Consider the following 20861-nt stretch of genomic DNA (forward strand, 5'->3'; position numbering starts at 1 on the left):
CACTGTCCTGGTTCAGTCCTGGCTCGGTTTTGGCTCATTTCTGGCTCATTTCTGGCTCAGTTCTGATTCAGTCCTTGTCTATTCTTGGCTTCAGTCCTGATGCGGTCTGGATCTCTGGACCAGTCTTCGCCCCAGTCTCAGTCCCTTTTTGATGATAGTTGCCATGACAGCGATAGCAATGACCATGACGATCAGCAGGAAGGCGGCGACGTCCAGACTGTAGTACTGGAACCAGTTGAGCTCGTAGGAGGCCAGCCGCAGGTGAGACGCTCCGTTCCTCATGACAAACTCCACCCAGAACGCTGCCTCCTGCAGGGCGGAGAGGGGACGGTCCCTGTGTATCTTTGACGCTTTTAGGGTGCTCTGCCTGTAGCTGAGGATGATGGGATATGGAGTCATCAGAGACAGATCATACACATTCAGGTGCAGGCTTAGTGTTATTTAACAGTGTTATTTAACTGCTTAAACATATTATGTCCAATCAATAAATAATTAAGTTAGATTAAATGATACAATAAACCACTGATACTGTCCCGGTCTTGTGAACATTTGTAGAAAATGTGAATGAAAAGTAAATTAAGGCAATAATCAGCAATAACGATTTCATAAAACTACAATAACTCTTTTCACAATAAGTATAAGTCTAAAATTTATCACATCCCCATGTAAATTAACATGATGATGCTAACAACACAAAGTTAAAAGTTAAAACTCTGCTAAGACAAGACTCACCTGGGATTGTTGATGACCTCATTGATGGCTGACGTTATTTCCTGTGATGTCATGGTGTTGAAGTTGAGCATGATGGCGCCCCCTTGGCGCTTCAGACGGGCGATGTTATCCGACTGGTCACCAAAGAGCGGTATGCCCACTATAGGCACACCGTGGAATAGCGCCTCATACAGACCGTTAGTGCCGCCATGGGCCACAAAGGCGCGTGTCTGAGGGTGGCCTAAAGGGGGAGATATACACAGACAGTGAAGGTATCTGACAGTTACATACATTAACACTGCAAGGATGTACAAGCCTTGGAAGTGGAGCATTTTAGTTTGAGCTGAACTTTTAGCAAAATTTTAGGTGTGCCAATGTGCTTTTTTAAGTGTCTGCCATCAAATGCAAAAGTATCTGACTATGGGCATTTGAGGTGTCTTCAACTAAAAATAAACATTATGATCTTAGTTTTTTAACTCTATTGAGCTTTTATGCATTGGTTGTCTAAAAGTCTACAAACTCAAAGAGAGATGAAGAGAGGTACCGAGGAGGTCATTTTGAGGAATCCAGTCCAGCAATTTGGTGTTTGGTCCCAGAGAGCGAGGAGTGGGTCCACTGTACCTCCAGATCACCTAAACACACACACATGTCCTGGTTTAGACTTGATTTAGACCTGGTATAGTCTTGGGGTAGTGCTGGTATTGTCCTGGTTTAGACCTTCTGTGGGATCTGGGCCAGTGCAGTGGCGATGACCTCAGCACGCTCCATCGTCAGGTTTGTTATCATGGAGCCAAACGTGACGATCACCAGCCCAGATTCAGCCGAGCTCACAAACTCTTCAAGATCCTGAAAGAAGAAAAAGCAATAGCCTAATTAGAGTAAATGTAACTGAGTGACTGTTTTCCAAAGCTTTGACACGTTTTAAGTTTTTAACAGTTGGACTAAAAATTACCATTCAGTCTTCAATCTATTTTTACCTACTTTTAAAAAAAAAAATTTTGGTCACTGCATCCAATACTGAAATAATTATTAAATGATGTTGTGAATAATATGGGTGCTTCATGTGCCCCAAACACATGGAGCACAACCAATCCTTCAATCTATTTTTTAAACTCAGTAATTAGATAATACTTTTGCAAACAATACATCAAAAACATGTTAAAACATGCATGTCAAATGGATATTGGAGATTCAAGTATCACACATTCTGATTCTAACTTGGCATATCTACAAAACTGTTTTATAAGTATCTTGTGTAACTGTATCTTTCATAGCCTGTGTTTTTCTGTGTGTGATTGGCGGCTTACTGCTGGCAGCGGATTGGCCGGTTTACAGTGGAGCCCGCCCACATAGCGAAAGTTTGGGGGGAGGGGCCTTGGACTCTCGATGTCCCAGTAAGTTCTGATCAGCCACATGTCCGTTCGACCGATCATTTCACACGCGGTGGTCGACTGCCCTGCACAAAGAAAGTTTACACAAAAAGGTAAACCTATTAGTTATTAAAGGTGCATTGTGTAACTTTTCTGGCGGAGGGCCTGTTAAATGCTTTTCTCCATGGAGACGTTATTGCTTTGTCTCGAATGTTTCACAGTATGGCATTAAAATCTGTGTATCATTCGTTCATTCGTTTTTCAAATAAAACGGATAAGGATTTGTTTTTTTCAGTTTTCGATTTTGTTTTTAAATGAATAATGGAAAAATCGTAACGAGTAACGGCCATTTCCCGTTTCCGTAACTTTAATTGCGGTGCCGGACTTTTGCACAGAATGAATGAACGAACGAATGATACACGGATTCATTAAACCTTTCTATCTTCATGGAGACCAAACCAGACCAAGTTATAGGTCAGATCTGTGGAGAGGTGACCCCGCTCACAGTCAAAATGCCTGTTTTTCTAGATATTTCTGAGCTATAAAACCACCTGTACTTGAATACATGTAAGATAGAGAGGTAGAGTGTCCTACTGTGAAACATTCCAGGCAGAGAGATGACATATCTATTGAAACAAGCACCTAATTTATATCCCACATATCATCAATCCATCTTGTGATTTTCAAACATGATTTTAATACCATACTTAATCCAGGACGTAAACCTTATATGTAAGATTGTGATTTTAAATTCTTTAAATATGACCATGACCTGAACTATGCCCCCAGATACAAGGATGACATGTTCAAATCAAATACTGATTATTCTGTAAAACCAAAACATATACATATTATTGTACTTTATTATTCTTTTTTGGCTCTGAACAGCATGTTTAGTGTTGTTTTAATGTCTTTACCTAGAACTTCTGAGTAGAATCCATTCATTGTGACCATCCAGAACAATTCAGACACTGCGGAGCTCAGCAGGTTGGTCAGAAAACTGGTCACTCTTTCACTAAAGGTCATGATGTCACTGTACGGCAGAGGGGAGGAGGGCACGTAGCTCGGAGGTAAGTGGGCGTGGCCACAGTGACGTTCTACCACAGCACCGAATGAAAATCTGAAAAAAGCAGGAATCAAACACGAGAAGCAGGAGAGAAAAAACAGTCGTTTGAGTGCAACTATTAACAGCTTCAACGATTTTCACATAGAACAGTACCAAGAACAGTTCCTATAAATTTCTGTAATCCCCTGATCTTTAAAAAGAATACATTTTTTAAATAAATATTAATGCAGAAAATTTAAATTTCAAACTTGATTTTAATGCTAAAGAAAGAGCTCAATATAGATTTTGATGCCACAATGAAAATAAAGTTATGCTCCTTTTTCAACACAAAACGATGAAATGTTTAGTTTAATGGTTTTATATGACTAATACTAATAATACTTTTGTCCTGTCAATGTGATTTTGTGATACTTGCCAAAATGAGTATTCAGTAGTGATAATAAAGTATCTGATTTGAACCCTATATAACAATAATAATAATAATAATAATAATAATAATAATAATAATAATAATATAATAATGAAACCAACCTTAGAGAAGCCACTATGGGAAGATCGAGTAGCTTTGCCACCAGGTCACCACAGGCGCTCATGGGGTCCCACAGCACCAGGTCGAATTTGGCGTTGCGTAATTGAGACATCAGCGCGGCGTTGTGGACGATTCCATAGCACGTCTGTTTCTGTATGGTCACGGAATGACTCAGCCAAGAGTACGTCAGACGAACTTTGGTCATAATGGACGCTTTGTGGGACTCGTACATGGAGAAGTGCATGAACTCCTCCAGAAAGATCATGTACTCTTGGGCAGTGAAAGGAACCTGACAGGAGAGGAAGGACTGTGTCAGATGCCCTCCCATCCTCCAAAATCCTTGAACTAAACGGTGCACTGTGTAACTTTTCCCATGGAGGGTTAGGGTTAGAGAATCTTCTACAGTATGGTTTTAAATGTACATATCTTAAATTTTTTTTATTGCTAAAAAATATCTTGAAAAAATGCATTCTTACTGTAAGTTGGATCGCCTCTCTGTAGATCTGACCTGTAACTTTGTCTAGTGGCGTCCTCTGCTTGTATCCAACAGATGTTTAATAGCCATGGAAACAAGCAGGTCACATTCACTCCAGTAGAAAAGTTACATAGTGCACCTTTAAACTGAGATGACTGCAGGTAAAATGTCTATTATTTTCACTAGTTCAGTTCTAGGTCAGTCCTGCTTCAGTCATGATAATTACTATATCGACTTATCAACAATACATTTTGGGGATCAATAATTGTTTGTAAAAGTGGGATGTATTTTTGTATTAATACAAAAACATTTGAGCTTTAAAAGGTTAAATCGGTGACTTGGCTAAGGATAATTACGGCTAATGACTTGACCAGACGGAAACCACATGTTTTGACATAAACTTTACGAAGACGGGTGGATCCAGTAGCCAAGCTGGCGCCACCTAGTGCCTCCGCTCAATTTAATTTCTCTCTAGTGACTAGGTCAGGAATCAGAATACACTAGACGGTTTGCAAGAATCCTGGAAGGGTGGGTCCAGGCACCAGCCAATCAGCGAAGAGCCATACATTCTGTGTTGGCAACGATTCCCGAAATCAAGGATTTAAAGCTGGAACAAAGACAATGTTTGGTGAATTTTATCAAGGGGAAAGACGTTATTGCCCTTCTTCCTATGGGATTTGGGAAAAGCTTAATATAACAGTCCCGTTAGCGGTGCATTATGTCACAACCAAATAGCAGAGATTGACTAAATGAAAAAAGTACCGCCTACCATCGAGCGAATCAATTCTAATGCTGCGACAATTTCTACAAAGTGAAAACGGCTGATGAATCAGGCTTTGGATCTGGAGCCGTATCGAGACGATTTCAGAGGGAGTGATTGACAGGCGGATTAACCAATCAGAGACCCATGCTCCATCAAAAACAAACATGGCTGCTTACAACAACAAAAAAAAGGGAGAAAACTATATAAATGACTGAGAAACAGCATGGATTTTCCCAGAATGAACAACTGAAACACCAAACTATTACTTGTCTCAGGTAAAAGAAGTTATATATTTTCTTCTGACTGTTACATGAATTTTCAAGAGGAGATACCTTCCACATTTGTGAGAGACACGTTATACAAGATAGCAGCTGTGGTTGGATCGTCTCATGTTTGAACTAAGGTTTTTCACGCTCTGTGGTCTCATTCCAGACGCTTCTGGATTCAAACAGAATGTAGAAGGGACTGGCTGCCTGGACAAGCAATCTTAATGATGCTAGTTAAAAATGGATTATTGGGATTATCTTGCATTATTGTTGTTGTATCAATGACATAAAGTAGTTTCAATATCATTACTGATCGCAGTATATCCTGAAGCAATATATAATAATATATATCAAAATGTGTTATTGTGACAGGCCTTGTCCTGGCTCCATCCTGTTTAAATCCTGGTTTAATCCTGTTCCAGTCCTAGTTTAGTCTGGGTGTAGTCCTGGTTAAATCCTAAATGAGTCCTGGTTCAGTTCTGGTTTAATACTGACCTCAAACACAATAAAGTTGAAGGTCTTTTGCAGCTCTGTGTCGTTGTACTTGACCGATGGAGTTCCTGATGGCACGATGATGCTGATGGAGTGGTTTCGTCGGTGCAGCTCCAGGATCAAACTCTTCATGTTCAGCCAGTGACTAAACTCACCTGGGAACACCAGGATTTTACCCCCGCAGACCGGATCAACCTGGAACACGACCAAAACCAGGACCAAGACTGGAGACAGGAGCAGGGACCTCATGGTAACACTGCAGAGGAGATGAGGGGTTAGGGCATATGGATCCTGCATTGCAAGAAATATTTCATAAAATGTAACCTATACAAGAATTTTACAATAGAAACAATTGTGCAATTGCCATATCAATTTTAAAACTATTTTGTATATAACAATTAAATTCAGTTCAGTCTTTATTAAGAACACGTAATATCTGGTTCATAGTATTAAAAGAAAATAGTAAGAATAAAAATTTTTTATATACATGGCATGTTATAATGTGTACAGACAAGAGCACCAGTGTCTCCACAGCTCAGAGGAGAATCTGACAGAGCTCCTCACAGGACACACTAGAGCTTCAATGATTTGACTGCTCAGATTCATGGCTACACAAAAAAAGAATAAATACAACATCTGATCATGACGACAAAGGGTCTCTCACCCCAATTTACAAACATTTCACTGGCACTACAGAACCTTGGCACTTTCAGTAATATTCTCAAAGAATTGCTATAAGCCACTGTCAAACTCTGCAAACTCTTTTTCTTGTTAGTTGCGCCAAATATGCGCAGTGTACAAGAGCAAGCAGAAACATTTAAAGAGTGCAATTTTGACATCCCTGGAGCACATGGAGGACTTACGGACAAGCATATTGGCCTGACCATAAAGCTCACACTGCTGCCTGTACATGTCTCTATACATCTGGGAGGTCACTGGTGACATAATGCCCAAGATATTTGACCTCATCTGTGAGTTGGAGAGCACTCCCACACAGAGTGAAAACAGGAAAAGAGCGTTTTGTCATTTGTTTTTATGATCAGAATGTGACAAAAGTAAGATGAAACCCATAACTATGCCTTATGTCTTAATTGTGGACTATGTAACTTTTCTGCAGTGTCCACCACCTGCCTGTCTCCATGGAGATAATACTCCATACCTTGGCATCTACTATGCCAAGGTGAGAGGGAGAGGTCACCCAGCTCACAGTTAGAATTCCTGTTTTTCAGTGATTGTACATTTTGAATAAATGTTTTGGTTTCTCTTCTCACTGTGAGTAAGTCTACAAGTGACAAAAGCTTTATGTTGACAATATTAAATGATTTGAACATTTGTGTCTCTTACACCGCTCCATTATGCCAGGGGCTAAAGAGACACTCTGTAACTTTTCTGTTGAAAGGTCCATTACTTGCCTGTCTCTATGGTGATAATAATGGTTTTGATACATTTGAACATTTACGTTTTTTAGTGGTTCAGTGATATTAGATTTTGTTTTGTGCATTCAAATAACTTCAAATCATAAATCACTGCTACTTATTGCTGTTACTACTACTACTACTACTACTACTACTACTGCTATTACTACAACTACTAGCCAGCCCACTTCTTCCGCGTCCTTAAGTCTCCCATAGTTGATAAATCAGTCACGTTACTCTAACAAAGCGCAAACCGGAGTTGAAACACACCTTTCTGAAAATCCACTTCAAATTCTCCCAAGTTTTCAAAACGCTGGTTAAATGATTTAGAAGTTGCTTTGGTCTTCTCCGTTAGTTCCTCCTCCTCGGTCCTTTCAGTTTCCCCGGAGAAGAGATGGGCTCCTCCAACCCGCCAGTGTGTGCGTAACGACGGCACAAATAACTTGGACTTTGCGTAACAGCGACTCAACCTTCCAATGTCGTTATTGACAACTTTTCCTACTGAAATGACGACGTACAGAAAGAAAGAGTTAGAAAAATTTTTTTGTTACCACACCCACTCCACGCTAGGACGAAACTGTTAAAACAAGTCTGCACGTGTCACATTTCATCGGTGAACTCTCGTGAACAATGTGTCCGGGATTTTAAAAGAGCAGTGAATGAAGGACTGTATTAAAGGACAGGTTTAAACAAGGGCTCGGCAATGGCAGTTTGAATACACTGGAGAGGAAGCGATTCACTTTTGTTGTACCCATGGGCAAGGCACAGAATGAACGTTAGTGTTACCTTTTCCCCAACCAGAATCATTTTCAGACTTAAAGATGCACTGTGTAACTTTTCTCAGATGTTACTTATCGGCATGGCATCAACTTAACAGTCTCTATGGAAACAAGCTGGTGATTAAACAGGTCTGTGGAGCGGTGGAGATATTTTCAGAAAATTAAAACACCTGTAACTGACTAAATACAAGATGGATAAAAAGTTTAATATCCATGGAGATGAAGAAGTGCCAGAAAAGTGACATTGTGCATCTTTAAAGGCACAGAAAACAGAATATTACTGAAGATACAAGCCCAGAAACAAGTCTTACCTGCTGATACTGACCGCTGGAACCAACTGAACTGTAGAGAAACAAAGTCCAGGCTGCCCATTTGTCAGAAGTGTCATGTGGTCAAATCAAGGTAGAGGTCACTGTAAAGCATTCAAGCTGTTTCATGTAAATGCCCCCAACCAATCAGAGAGCGGCAGCCCTATCTGCGCTGGCCAATCAGGAATCAGCTCTTATCTCCTGCACTTTGCTATTAAACTCTTTTACTACTGAAAAGCAGAACAAAAATAGGATGAATAAAGGTTGCGGGTTTATAAGTATGACGTCACTGTTTCAGATGGAGGGCAGGCAGGGGCTGTTGTTATAGAACTGTTTTTCAAAGAAATTACCAAAATGTAAATCTAGTCCATCAGTATCATTCAACTGACAAAAATCACACACATTTGAGTTTGAATATTGATAGCAATAGTAAAAGGGGAAAAAAGTTGAACTTTATGCCACATTTTACGTGGGTGCCGGTCTAGTAATTGCAGGCTTAATCATAACCATAACCATAACCAGGTAGATACAAAATGTAATCTGACAATTACACAGCGAATTCTGACACAGAATTCTGACCTGTCCCCCAATGATATAATTTAGATACTTTATTGATCACTAAGGAAATTTAAAGATCGTCAGAAAACAAAGCAACGCACAAAATATATTTAAATTAGCAGTTCATCCTTGTGTATATTCATCCATTATAGGGATGTGTTGTACACATGTATGTGACATGTGGGACAGACAGAGGTGGAACCAAGTCGTTATTCTGCAAGTCTCAAGTAAGTTTCAAGTCTTTGACCTCAAATCCAAGTCAAATCCCAAGTCAAATACAGGCAAGTCCAAGTCGAGTCTCGAGTCACTGGCCCAAAAGTCCAAGTTGTCTGCTTTGAGCTTCAAGTCATTTCAAGTTTTTAAACCAACTATAGCTTTGATTTTTGCAATTTAAATGACTCTTAAATAAATTATACTTAAAAAGTCAAGGCATATGAATATTTATATAAGAGTTGTAGAAATGCATTTTTTTTTCCTTTTTAATGGTCAGAATAGAAACAATTAAGATTTAAAAGTGTTAATAACTTATATATATATATATATATATATATATATATATATATATATATATATATATATATATATATATATATATATATATATATATATGTATGTATATATATATGTATATATATGTGTGTATGTATGTATGTATATGTATATATATATATATATATATATATATATAGACAGTATAGTCTTTTTATGGATTAATTTTTATAGAATTCTTATGAAAACTGAGAATATAGAAGAAGGCAACATTTTAAGTAAACATTTTCACTTTCTCGCTTTGGCAATATTGTAGAAAATTCCTGATCCAGACCTGGACTAGAGCTGGTTTAGTCCTGGTTCAGTCCTAGTTTGGGGATTGTTAGATAATTGTTTTTATACCTCATTCAGGTCAAACGTAATCCTATTTTAGATTTGATTAATTTATTCCCACCTTGTTACTGTTACGACCCACCTTGATGGGGTCAGGGAAGTAACAAAAAACAAAAAAACAAGATGGAAATAATGAAATGATGGAAATGGAATAAATTAAATATGTTTAATTAACAGGGAGGTAAAGGTAAATTAACAAAACAGACTAAAGTACATACAGAAAGTAACCTAAACTAAGAAACAAAACAACAGAATTAACATATATAATTAGTTATATATTAACATATATAACTAATACAAACCTACTAATCAATCATTTCCAATTTAATAAGGTGGGACAGGGTTTTACGACCCCCCGGACGAGCCCCCAATATGTTACAAACCAGAGCTAGAGACAAAGGAAAGTAACACAAACAAGATGTGATGTGAAGTAAGTGGCTTTATAAAGTGAAAGTAAGGAAGTTCAATAACAAAAAAACCCCAAAACAAAACAGTGTTTATGGTAAATCAAAGTTTCCAAATACAACTAAACAATATATCTCTAATAGGATAAGTATAAATAAACACAATACAAATGCCCACAGGTCGAGCCAACCTGGCAATTATAACAAACAATAGGTAACGACCTCGATAGACAGAATACTCAAATTCACATTAATAATGGGAGATATCTAGAAATACGTCTGTCAGCCAGAGTGGCAGACTGAAACTGACATTCTGCCGCCCGGAGAAACAAGTGCATGGCACTTTTACTGGATGTGGCGATGGGATGTGTAGGAAGAGGATTGGAGGAGCGGGATGTCAATTCTCCAACCAGGCACAAGGAACATTGGAACCAGCCCAACAGCGACGGGACCACACCCCACCAATCAGGCGCCAGGTACCACACAGCATATGGAAATACAGAATGCACAAGCGGTAAAACAAACGGGGAGCACAGGGCAAGGTGGAGTCAGGCGGCGAGCCGTAACAGACAACACTGTCCTGGTTCGGTCCTCATTCAGTCCTGGCTTAGTTCTGGCTCAGTCCTAGTTCAGTCCTTGTCTATTCTTGGCTTCAGTCCTGATGCGGTCTGGATCTCTGGACCAGTCTTCGCCCCAGTCTCAGTCCCTTTTTGATGATAGTTGCCATGACAGCGATAGCAATGACCATGACGATCAGCAGGAAGGCGGCGACGTCCAGACTGTAGTACTGGAACCAGCTGAGCTCGTAGGAGGCCAGCCGCAGGTGAGACGCTCCGTTCCTCATGACAAACTCCACCCAGAACGCTGCCTCCTGCAGGGCGGAGAGGGGACGGTCCCTGTGTATCGTCGACGCTTTTAGGGTGCTCTGCCTGTAGCTGAGGATCATGGGATATGGAGTCATCAGAGACAGATCATACACATTCAGGTGCAGGCTTAGTGTTATTTAACAGTGTTATTTAACTGCTTAAACATATTATGTCCAATCAATAAATAATTAAGTTAGGTTAAATGATACAATAAACCACTGATACTGTCCCGGTCTTGTGAACATTTGTAGAAAATATGAATGAAAAGTAAATTAAGGTAATAATCAGCAATAATGATTCATAAAACTATAAATAACTCTTTTCACAATAAGTATATACTGTAAGTCTAAAATCTATCACATCCCCGTGCAAATTAACACAATGCTAATTCTAACAACACAAAGTTAAAAGTTAAAACTCTGCTAAGACAAGACTCACCTGGGATTGTTGATGACCTCATTGACGGCTGACGTTATTTCCTGTGATGTCATGGTGTTGAAGTTGAGCATGATGGCGCCCCCTTGGCGCTTCAGACGGGCGATGTTATCCGACTGGTCACCAAAGAGCGGTATGCCCACTATAGGCACACCGTGGAATAGCGCCTCATACAGACCGTTAGTGCCGCCATGGGCCACAAAGGCGCGTGTCTGAGGGTGGCCTAAAGGGGGAGATATACACAGACAGTGAAGGTATCTGACAATTACATACATTAACACTGCAAGGATGTACAAGCCTTGGAAGTGGAGCATTTTAGTTTGAGCTGAACTTTTAGCAAAATTTTAGGTGTGCCAATGTGCTTTTTTAAGTGTCTGCCATCAAATGCAAAAGTATCTGACTATGGGCATTTGAGGTGTCTTCAGCTAAAAATAAACATTATGATCTTAGTTTTTTAACTCTATTGAGCTTTTATGCATTGGTTGTCTAAAAGTCTACAAACTCAAAGAGAGATGAAGAGAGGTACCGAGGAGGTCATTTTGAGGAATCCAGTCCAGCAATTTGGTGTTTGGTCCCAGAGAGCGAGGAGTGGGTCCACTGTACCTCCAGATCACCTAAAACACACACATGTCCTGGTTTAGACTTGATTTAGACCTGGTATAGTCTTGGGGTAGTGCTGGTATTGTCCTGGTTTAGACCTTCTGTGGGATCTGGGCCAGTGCAGTGGCGATGACCTCAGCACGCTCCATCGTCAGGTTTGTTATCATGGAGCCAAACGTGACGATCACCAGCCCAGATTCAGCCGAGCTCACAAACTCTTCAAGATCCTGAAAGAAGAAAAAGCAATAGCCTAACTAGAGTAAATGTAACTGAGTGTGGTCCCCAAACTGGACCCCCTCCGGCCCCTGACTGCGCCTAGAAATTCTGTCCATAAATACAATGAACAGAACCGGTGAAAAAATTGCAGCCCTGGTGGAGTCCAACATGCACCGGGAAGAGGTCTGACTCACTGCCGGCAATGCGAACACAGCTCCTGCTCTGGTCATACAGGGACCGGACAGCCCTTAGTAAAGGGCCCCGGACCCCATTCTCCCAGAGCACCTCCCACAGGACACCATGAGGAACAGGGACGAATGCCTTCTCCAGATCCACAAAGCACATGTGGACTGGTTGGGCAAACTCCCATGAACCCTCGAGCACCCGATGGAGAGTGTAGAGCTGGTCCAGTGTTCCATGGCCAGGACGAAAACCACACTGCTCTTCCTGGATCCGAAGTTCGTCTATTGATCAGATTCTCCTCTCCAGTACCCTGGCATAGACCTTCCCGGGGAAGCTGAGGTGTGTGATTCCCCTGTAGTTGGAACACAGCTTCTGGTCCCCCTTCTTATACAGAGGGACCACCACCCCAGTTTGCCAGTCCAGAGGTACTGTCCCCGACCGCCACGCGATGTTGAAGAGGCGTGTCAGCCAAGACCCACAACATCCAGAGACTTAAGATACTCAGGACGGATCTCATCCAACCCCGAAGCCTTGCCACCAAGGAGCTTGCCAACCACCTCAGTGACTTCAGCCAGGGTGATGGACGAGTCCGCCTCCGAGTTCCCAGCCTGGGCTTCCTCCTTGGAAGACGTGACGCTGGGATTAAGAAGATTCTCAAAGTATTCCTTCCACTGTCTGAAAACGTCCTCAGTCAAGGTCAACAGCTCTCCCCCCTGCACTGTAAACTGTGTTGGTGAAGAACTGCTTCCCTCTTCTGAGGTTTGCCAGAGTCTCTTTGAGGCCGTCCGATAGTCCTCCTCCATGGCCTCTCCAAACTCCTCCCAGCCCCAGGTTTTCCCCTCTGCATCCGCTTGAGCTGCCGCATGCTTGGCCCACCAGTACCAGTCAGCTGCCTCAGGGGTGCCACGAGCCAACAAGGCCCGATAGGACTCCTTCTTCAGCCTGATGGCATCCCTTACTTCCAGTGTCCATCACCGGGTTCGGGGATTACCGCCGTGACCACAAACCTTATGACCACAGCTACGAGCAGATGCATCAACAATAGAGGCCAAGAATGAAGCCCACTCGGACTCCATGTCTCCAGCCTCCCCCGGAATCTGGGAGAAGCTCTCCCAAAGGTGTGAGTTGAAAGTCCTGCTGACAGAGGGCTCCACCAGATGTTTCCAACAGACCCTCACTATACACTTGGGTCTGACAGGTCGTTCCGGTTTCCTCCTCCGCCAGCTGAACTAATTCACAACCAGGTGGTGATCGGTTGACAGCTCTGCCCCTCTCTTCACCCGAGTGTCCAAGACACACGGGTGAAGTCGAAAAGTCAATCATCGACCTCCGGCCTAGGGCATCCTGGTGCACGTGTACTGATGGACACCCTTGTGCTTGAACATCGTGTTCATTATCGACAAACTGTGATTGGCACAGAAGTCCAGTAAGAAAACATCGCTTAGGTTCAGATCACAAACACACACGTGTTAAAACATGCCTGTCAAATGTATATTGGAGATTCAAGTATTGCACATTCTGATTCTAACTTGGCATATCTACAAAACTGTTTTATAAGTATCTTGTGTAACTGTATCTTTCATAGCCTGTGTTTTTCTGTGTGTGATTGGCGGCTTACTGCTGGCAGCGGATTGGCCGGTTTACAGTGGAGCCCGCCCACATAGCGAAAGTTTGGGGGGAGGGGCCTTGGACTCTCGATGTCCCCAGTAAGTTCTGATCAGCCACATGTCCGTTCGACCGATCGTTTCACACGCGGTGGTCGACTGCCCTGCACAAAGAAAGTTTACACAAAAAGGTAAAACTATTAGTTATTAAAGGTGCATTGTGTAACTTTTCTGGTGGAGGGCCTGTTAAATGCTTTTCTCCATAGAGACGTTATTGCTTTGTCTCGAATGTTTCACAGTATGGCATTAAACCATTCTATCTTCATGGAGACCAAACCAGAGCAAGTTATAGATCAGATCTGTGGAGAGGTGACCCCACTCACAGTCAGAATGCCTGTTTTTCTAGGTATTTCTGAGCTATTAAACCACTTGTAGTTGAATCATAGACTGTATAAAAGAAGTGGACTAAGTGAGTGTGACGTCACACATAGTGTTCAGCGCCACTCAAATGAGGCTCGCGATGCTAACGGTTACAGGAGCGAATCTGGAGCCAGGCTTTATGTTATAAATTGTGGATTTTTTTGATGGACAAATAGCGATCATGTAGATTGAGTTAATACGGACATTTTAAGACCAAAATGACGAGGCTCACTGCAGCAGTTACAGAGAGAGGGGAGACAAGATCCAAATGTAAAGTCAACTGGAGCCAGAGGAGCCTCCTGGCAAACTTCCTATTTAGCACGCGGCGACTAATGCGTTGGCTATGTCCACTCATATACACGGTCTAAGACTTCAATACATGTAAGATAGAGAGGTAGAGTGTCCTACTGTGGAACATTCCAGGCAGAGAGATGACATATCTATTGAAACAAGCAGATGGACCCTCAACCAAAAAGTTACATTGTTTAAGACCTAATTTATATCACATATATCATCAATCCATCTTGTGATTTTCAAACATGATTTTAATACCATACTTAATCCAGGAAATAAAGCTTATATGTAAGATTTTGATTTTAAATTCTTTAAATATGACCATGACCTGAACTATGCCCCCAGATACGAGGATGACATGTTCAAATCAAATACTGATTATTCTGTAAAACCAAAACATATACATATTATTGTACTTTATTATTCTTTTTTGGCTCTGAACAGCATGTTTAGCGTTGTTTTAATGCCTTTACCTAGAACTTCTGAGTAGAATCCATTCATTGTGACCATCCAGAAGAATTCGGACACTGCGGAGCTCAGCAGGTTGGTCAGAAAACTGGTCACTCTTTCACTAAAGGTCATGATGTCACTGTACGGCAGAGGGAGGAGGGCACGTAGCTCGGAGGTAAGTGGGCGTGGCCACAGTGACGTTCTACCACAGCACCGAATGAAAATCTGAAAAAAGCAGGAATCAAACACGAGAAGCAGGAGAGAAAAACAGTTATTTGAGTGCAACTATTAAAATTCTAAACAGCTTCAACGATTTTCACATAGAACAGTACCAAGAACAGTTCCTATAAATTTCTGTAATCCCCTGATCTTTAAAAGAATACATTTTTTAAATAAATATTAATGCAGAAAATAAAAATTTCAAACTTGATTTTAATGCTAAAGAAAGAGCTCAATATAGATTTTGATGCCACAATGAAAATAAAGTCATGCTCCTTTTTCAACACAAAATGAAGAAATGTTTAGTTTAATGGTTTTATATGACTAATACTAATAATACTTTTGTCCTGTCAATGTGATTTTGTGATACTTGCCAAAATGAGTATTCAGTAGTGATAATAAAGTATCTGATTTGAACCCTATATAACAATAATAATAATAATAATAATAATAATAATAATAATAATAATGAAACCAACCTTAGAGAAGCCACTATGGGAAGATCGAGTAGCTTTGCCACCAGGTCACCACAGGGGCTTATGGGGTCCCACAGCACCAGGTCGAATTTGGCCTTGCGTAATTGAGACATCAGCGCGGCGTTGTGGACCATTCCATAGCACGTCTGTTTCTGTATGGTCACGGAATGACTCAGCCAAGAGTACGTCAGACGAACTTTGGTCATAATGGACGCTTTGTGGGACTCGTACATGGAGAAGTGCATGAACTCCTCCAGAAAGATCATGTACTCTTGGGCAGTGAAAGGAACCTGACAGGAGAGGAAGGACCGTGTCAGATGCCCTCCCATCCTCCAAAATCCTTGAACTAAACGGTGCACTGTGTAACTTTTCCCATGGAGGGTTAGGGTTAGAGAATCTTCTACAGTATGGTTTTAAATGTACATATCTTAAATTTTTTTTATTGCTAAAAAATATCTTGAAAAAATGCATTCTTACTGTAAGTTGGATCACCTCTCTGTAGATCTGACCTGTAACTTTGTCTAATGGCATCCTCTGCTTGTATCCAACAGATGTTTAATAGCCATGGAAACAAGCAGGTCACATTCACTCCAGTAGAAAAGTTACATAGTGCACCTTTAAACTGAGATGACTGCAGGTAAAATGTCTATTATTTTCACTAGTTCAGTTCTAGGTCAGTCCTGCTTCAGTCATGATAATTACTATATCGACTTATCAACAATACATTTTGGGGATCAATAATTCTTTGTAAAAGTGGTATGTATTTTTGTATTAATACAAAAACATTTGAGCTTTAAAAGGTTAAATCGGTGACTTGGCTAAGGATAATTACGGCTAATGACTTGACCAGACAGAAACCACACGTTTTGACATAAACTTTAAGAAGATGGGTGGATCTGGAGCCGTATCGAGATGATTTCAGAGGGAATGATTGACAGGAGGATTAACCAATCAGAGACCCATGCTCAATCAAAAACAAACACGGCTGCTTATACGTGGAAAAAAAAAAAAAAAAAGGACAAAACTATATAAATGACTGAGAAACAGCATGGATTTTCCCAGAATGAACAACTGAAGCACCAAACTATTACTTGTCTCAGGTAAAAGAAGTTATATATTTTCTTCTGAATGTTACACGAATTTTCAAGAGGAGATACCTTCCACATTTGTGAGAGACACGTTATACAAGATAGCAGCTGTGGTTGGATCGTCTCATGTTTGAACTAAAGTTTTTCACGCTCTGTGGTCTCATTCCAGACGCTTCTGGATTCAAACAGAATGTAGAAGGGACTGGCTGGCAGTGTTGGGGAGTAACAGATTACATGTACTGGAGTTATGTAATCAGAGTACAAATTATGAGTAACTGTATTCAGTTACAGTTACTGTTTCAATGAGAGGTAATTGGATTACAGTTACTTTGTTGAAATAAATGGATTACACAGCAGTATTTTCCTGTTTTCACATTTTTTAAATTATTAGGTAATTCCACTCATTGCCGGAAACCCAAACAAAACAGGCGCAATAAGAGCAATGTAAACGTCTTTATAACATCGGTGGCGTCAGTCACACAAAGGACGAGGTCGAGGAGCCAGTAGAACAGAGCCAGCAGTGCACAGGTAAAAACACATTTGTGTTTTTGAAATTCAGACATCACTTTATATTTAAAGAACAGAGGGAGAGTGCATACTCCAGTGCACCTCTAAACCAGAACTAACACCAGGACTAAAACCAGGACTAAACCAGGACTAAACCAGGTCTAAACTAGGTCTAAACAATGTGACACCTAACAGTAGGGTTGACATAATTGAAGGCATGATCTCATATAAAAATCATTTCTCCATCAATAATATTTTTTATTTGCTTAGGTGAAGACTGGGCTTTTTTATTGTCTTTCAGCAGACAAAATGATAATGATAAATAAATAATATATCCAAGTCTTTGCTTCTCTACTACTGCAAACAATTACCTGTTCATGGAGACTTGGGCTCAGCCAATTTGAAGAGAACAAACAAGTATTTTCAGGATGTGGTTGCTACGTTCATGTCGTTTAAAAAGCATGACAATATCAAGTAATCCAAAGTATTCAGATTACATTACTCACTTTAAGTAATTTAATGGATTACGCTACAAACTACATTTTGGTGTATGTAATCTGTAATCTGTAGGGGAATAAATTTTAAAAGTAACCTTCCCAACACTGCTGGCTGGACAGGCAATCTTAATGATGCCAGTTAAAAATGGATTACTGGGATTATCTTGCATTATTGTTGTTGTATCAATGACATAAAGTAGTTTCAATATCAAAAAATATGATCGCAGTATATCCTGAAGCAATATATAATAATATAGCCTTCAAAATGTGTTATTGTGACAGGCCTTGTCCTGGCTCCATCCTGTTTAAATCCTGGTTTAATCCTGTTCTAGTCCTAGTTTAGTCTGGGTGTAGTTCTGGTTAAATCCTAAATGAGTCCTGGTTCAGTTCTGGTTTAATACTGACCTCAAACACAATAAAGTTGAAGGTCTTTTGCAGCTCTGTGTCGTTGTACTTGACCGATGGAGTTCCTGATGGCGCGATGATGCTGATGGAGTGGTTTCGTCGGTGCAGCTCCAGGATCAAACTCTTCATGTTCAGCCAGTGACTAAACTCACCTGGGAACACCAGGATTTTACCCCCGCAGACCGGATCAACCTGGAACACGACCAAAACCAGGACCAAGACTGGAGACAGGAGCAGGGACCTCATGGTAACACTGCAGAGGAGATGAGGGGTTAGGGCATATGGATCCTGCATTTCAAAAAATATTTCATAAAATGTAACCTATACAAGAATTTTACAATAGAAACAATTGTGCAATTGCCATATCAATTTTAAACTATTTTGTTTTTAACTGTAAACTGAAACCCATAATTATGCCTTATGTCTTAATTGTGGACTATCTAACTTTTCTGGTGCAGTGTCCACCACCTGCCTGTCTCCATGGAGATAATACTGCTTGCATTTGTTGAATGTTCCACAGATAGATACTGACAGTAAGTGTGTCAGTATCTATCAAGGTATGGGTCAGATCTGTGGAGAGGTCACCCAGCTCACAGTTAGAATTCCTGTTTTTCAGTGATTGTACATTTTGAATAAATGTTTTGGTTTCTCTTCTCACGGTGAGTAAGTCTACAAGTGACAAAAGCTTTATGTTGACAATATTAAATGATTTGAACATTTGTGTCTCTTACACCGCTCCATTATGCCAGGGGCTAAAGATGCACTCTGTAACTTTTCTGTTGAAAGGCCCATTACTTTCCTGTCGCTCTGGTGATAATAATGGTTTTGATGCATTTGAATATTTACGTTTCTTGCACCGCTCCTTATGATCTTAAGTTTTTTTTAGTGGTTAATTATTTGAAAATATCAGATTTTGTTTTGTGCATTCAAATAACGTAAAATCATAAATCACTGCTACTCATTGCTGTTACTACTACTACTAGCCAGCCCACTTGTTCCGCGCCCTTAAGTCAAAATCGTCCAAGAGAGGAAACACAATTTTCATAAATCGTGATGCATTATTGTACCCATGGGCAAGGCACTGAATGTACGGGATGCAGTGACTGATATAGAAAGTAAAAATTCTAAGCCTCGTCCAACTTTTATAGAACTATAATTTTGGAAAGTATCATGTAGGCTATTCTAGTGTTTCCTCTTTCCCAGCCAGAATCATTTTCAGACTTAAAGATGCACTGTGTAACTTTTCTCAGATGTTACTTATCGGCATGGCATCAACTTAACCAGTCTCTATGGAAACAAGCTGGTGATTACACAGGTCTGTGGAGAGGTGGAGATATTTTCAGACAATTAAAACACCTGTAACTGAATAAATGCAAGATGGATAAAAAAATGTAACCTCCATGGATACTAAGAAGTGCCCTAAAAGTGACACTGTGCATCTTTAAAGGCACAGAAAACAGAATATTTCTGAGGATACAAGCCCAGAAACAAGTCTTACCTGCTGATACTGACCGCTGAACCAACTGAACTGTAGAGAAACAATGTGGCCAAATCAAGGTAGAGGTCACTGTAAAACTTTCAAGCTGTTTCATGTAAATGCCCCCAACCAATCAGAGAGCAGCAGCCCTATCTGCGCTGGCCAATCAGGAATCAGCTCTTATCTCCTGCACTTTGCTATTAAACTTTTTTACTACTGAAAAGCAGAAAAATAGGATGAACAAAAGTTGCGGGTTTATAAGCATGATCAGTATATGTTAGGCTCCACAAATCTGCCATATTTATTCATTTCAACTGAAAAAAATCACACCTTTGAGTTTGAATATTGACAACAATAGTAAAAAGAAAAAAAAAAATTGAACTTTATGCCACATTTTACGTGGGTGCCGGTCTAGTAATTGCAGGCTTAATCATAACCATAACCATAAACCGGGTAGATACAAAATGTAATCTGACAATTACACAGCAAATTCTGACACAGAATTCTGACCTGTCCCCCAATGATATAATTTAGATACTTTATTGATCACAAAGGAAATTTAAAGATCGTCAGCAAATAAAGCAACGCACAAAAGATATTAAATTAGCAGTATATCCTTGTGGATATTCATCCTTTATAGGGATGTGTTGTACACATGTATGTGACATGTGGGACAGACAGAGGTGGAACCAAGTTGTTATGCTGCAAGTCTCAATTAAGTCAAGTCTTTGACCTCAAGACCGAGTCAAGTCATAAGTCAATGACCTGCAAGTCTTAGTCTATTTAATCAAGTCAGACCTCAAGTCCTAAAAATAGTGACTAAAGTCTGACTTGAGTCCAAATCACGACTTGCAAGTCCCCACCTCTGGGGACAGTTGACTTCCAAGGTGTGTCAGCGGAGGGGACAGGACAGGGACCACAGGACTGTCCCTAAAGGTGCTCTCCTGTCGCGTGATGGTGCTGGGGGTGATCCATGATGGACAGGAGCTTATTTTGAGCCCTCTTATAAAGTGTACGTGCTTTTTCACGTTTTTCAAATTACTTTATTTTGATGACATAAAATTTTTATTCCAACAAAGTCAAAATCAAATGATGAATTGAGACAG

General features: G+C 40.4%; 1 protein-coding gene and 1 pseudogene across 2 annotated transcripts; both read right to left on the minus strand.

Annotated features, from left to right (window-relative positions):
- Positions 1 to 6: 6 nt before the first annotated feature.
- Positions 7 to 8239, minus strand: LOC110159890 (UDP-glucuronosyltransferase 2C1-like). 2 transcript variants are annotated; one of them, XM_055156427.1, is made up of 10 exons: positions 8178 to 8221; positions 7358 to 7588; positions 5676 to 5928; positions 3679 to 3965; positions 2999 to 3201; positions 2019 to 2167; positions 1429 to 1557; positions 1256 to 1343; positions 733 to 952; positions 7 to 373 (listed from the first exon to the last, which is right to left on the minus strand). In XM_055156427.1, exons 3-10 carry the CDS (start codon positions 5919 to 5921, stop codon positions 91 to 93), a joined length of 1605 nt encoding a protein of 534 aa, XP_055012402.1. In that variant the 5' UTR covers positions 5922 to 5928; positions 7358 to 7588; positions 8178 to 8221; the 3' UTR covers positions 7 to 90. The 2 variants fall into 2 exon arrangements, with proteins under 2 accessions (XP_055012402.1, XP_055012403.1); XM_055156428.1 differs by lacking the exon at positions 7358 to 7588 and having other exon boundaries at positions 8178 to 8239.
- A 2175-nt stretch (positions 8240 to 10414) lies between these two features.
- On the minus strand, positions 10415 to 19788 carry LOC110160273 (UDP-glucuronosyltransferase 2C1-like; annotated as a pseudogene).
- Positions 19789 to 20861: the final 1073 nt, after the last annotated feature.

Source organism: Boleophthalmus pectinirostris, unplaced genomic scaffold (assembly GCF_026225935.1).
Source record: "Boleophthalmus pectinirostris isolate CB_2022bp ecotype Guang Dong unplaced genomic scaffold, ASM2622593v1 HiC_scaffold_20, whole genome shotgun sequence".
Taxonomy (NCBI): Eukaryota; Metazoa; Chordata; class Actinopteri; order Gobiiformes; family Gobiidae; genus Boleophthalmus; species Boleophthalmus pectinirostris.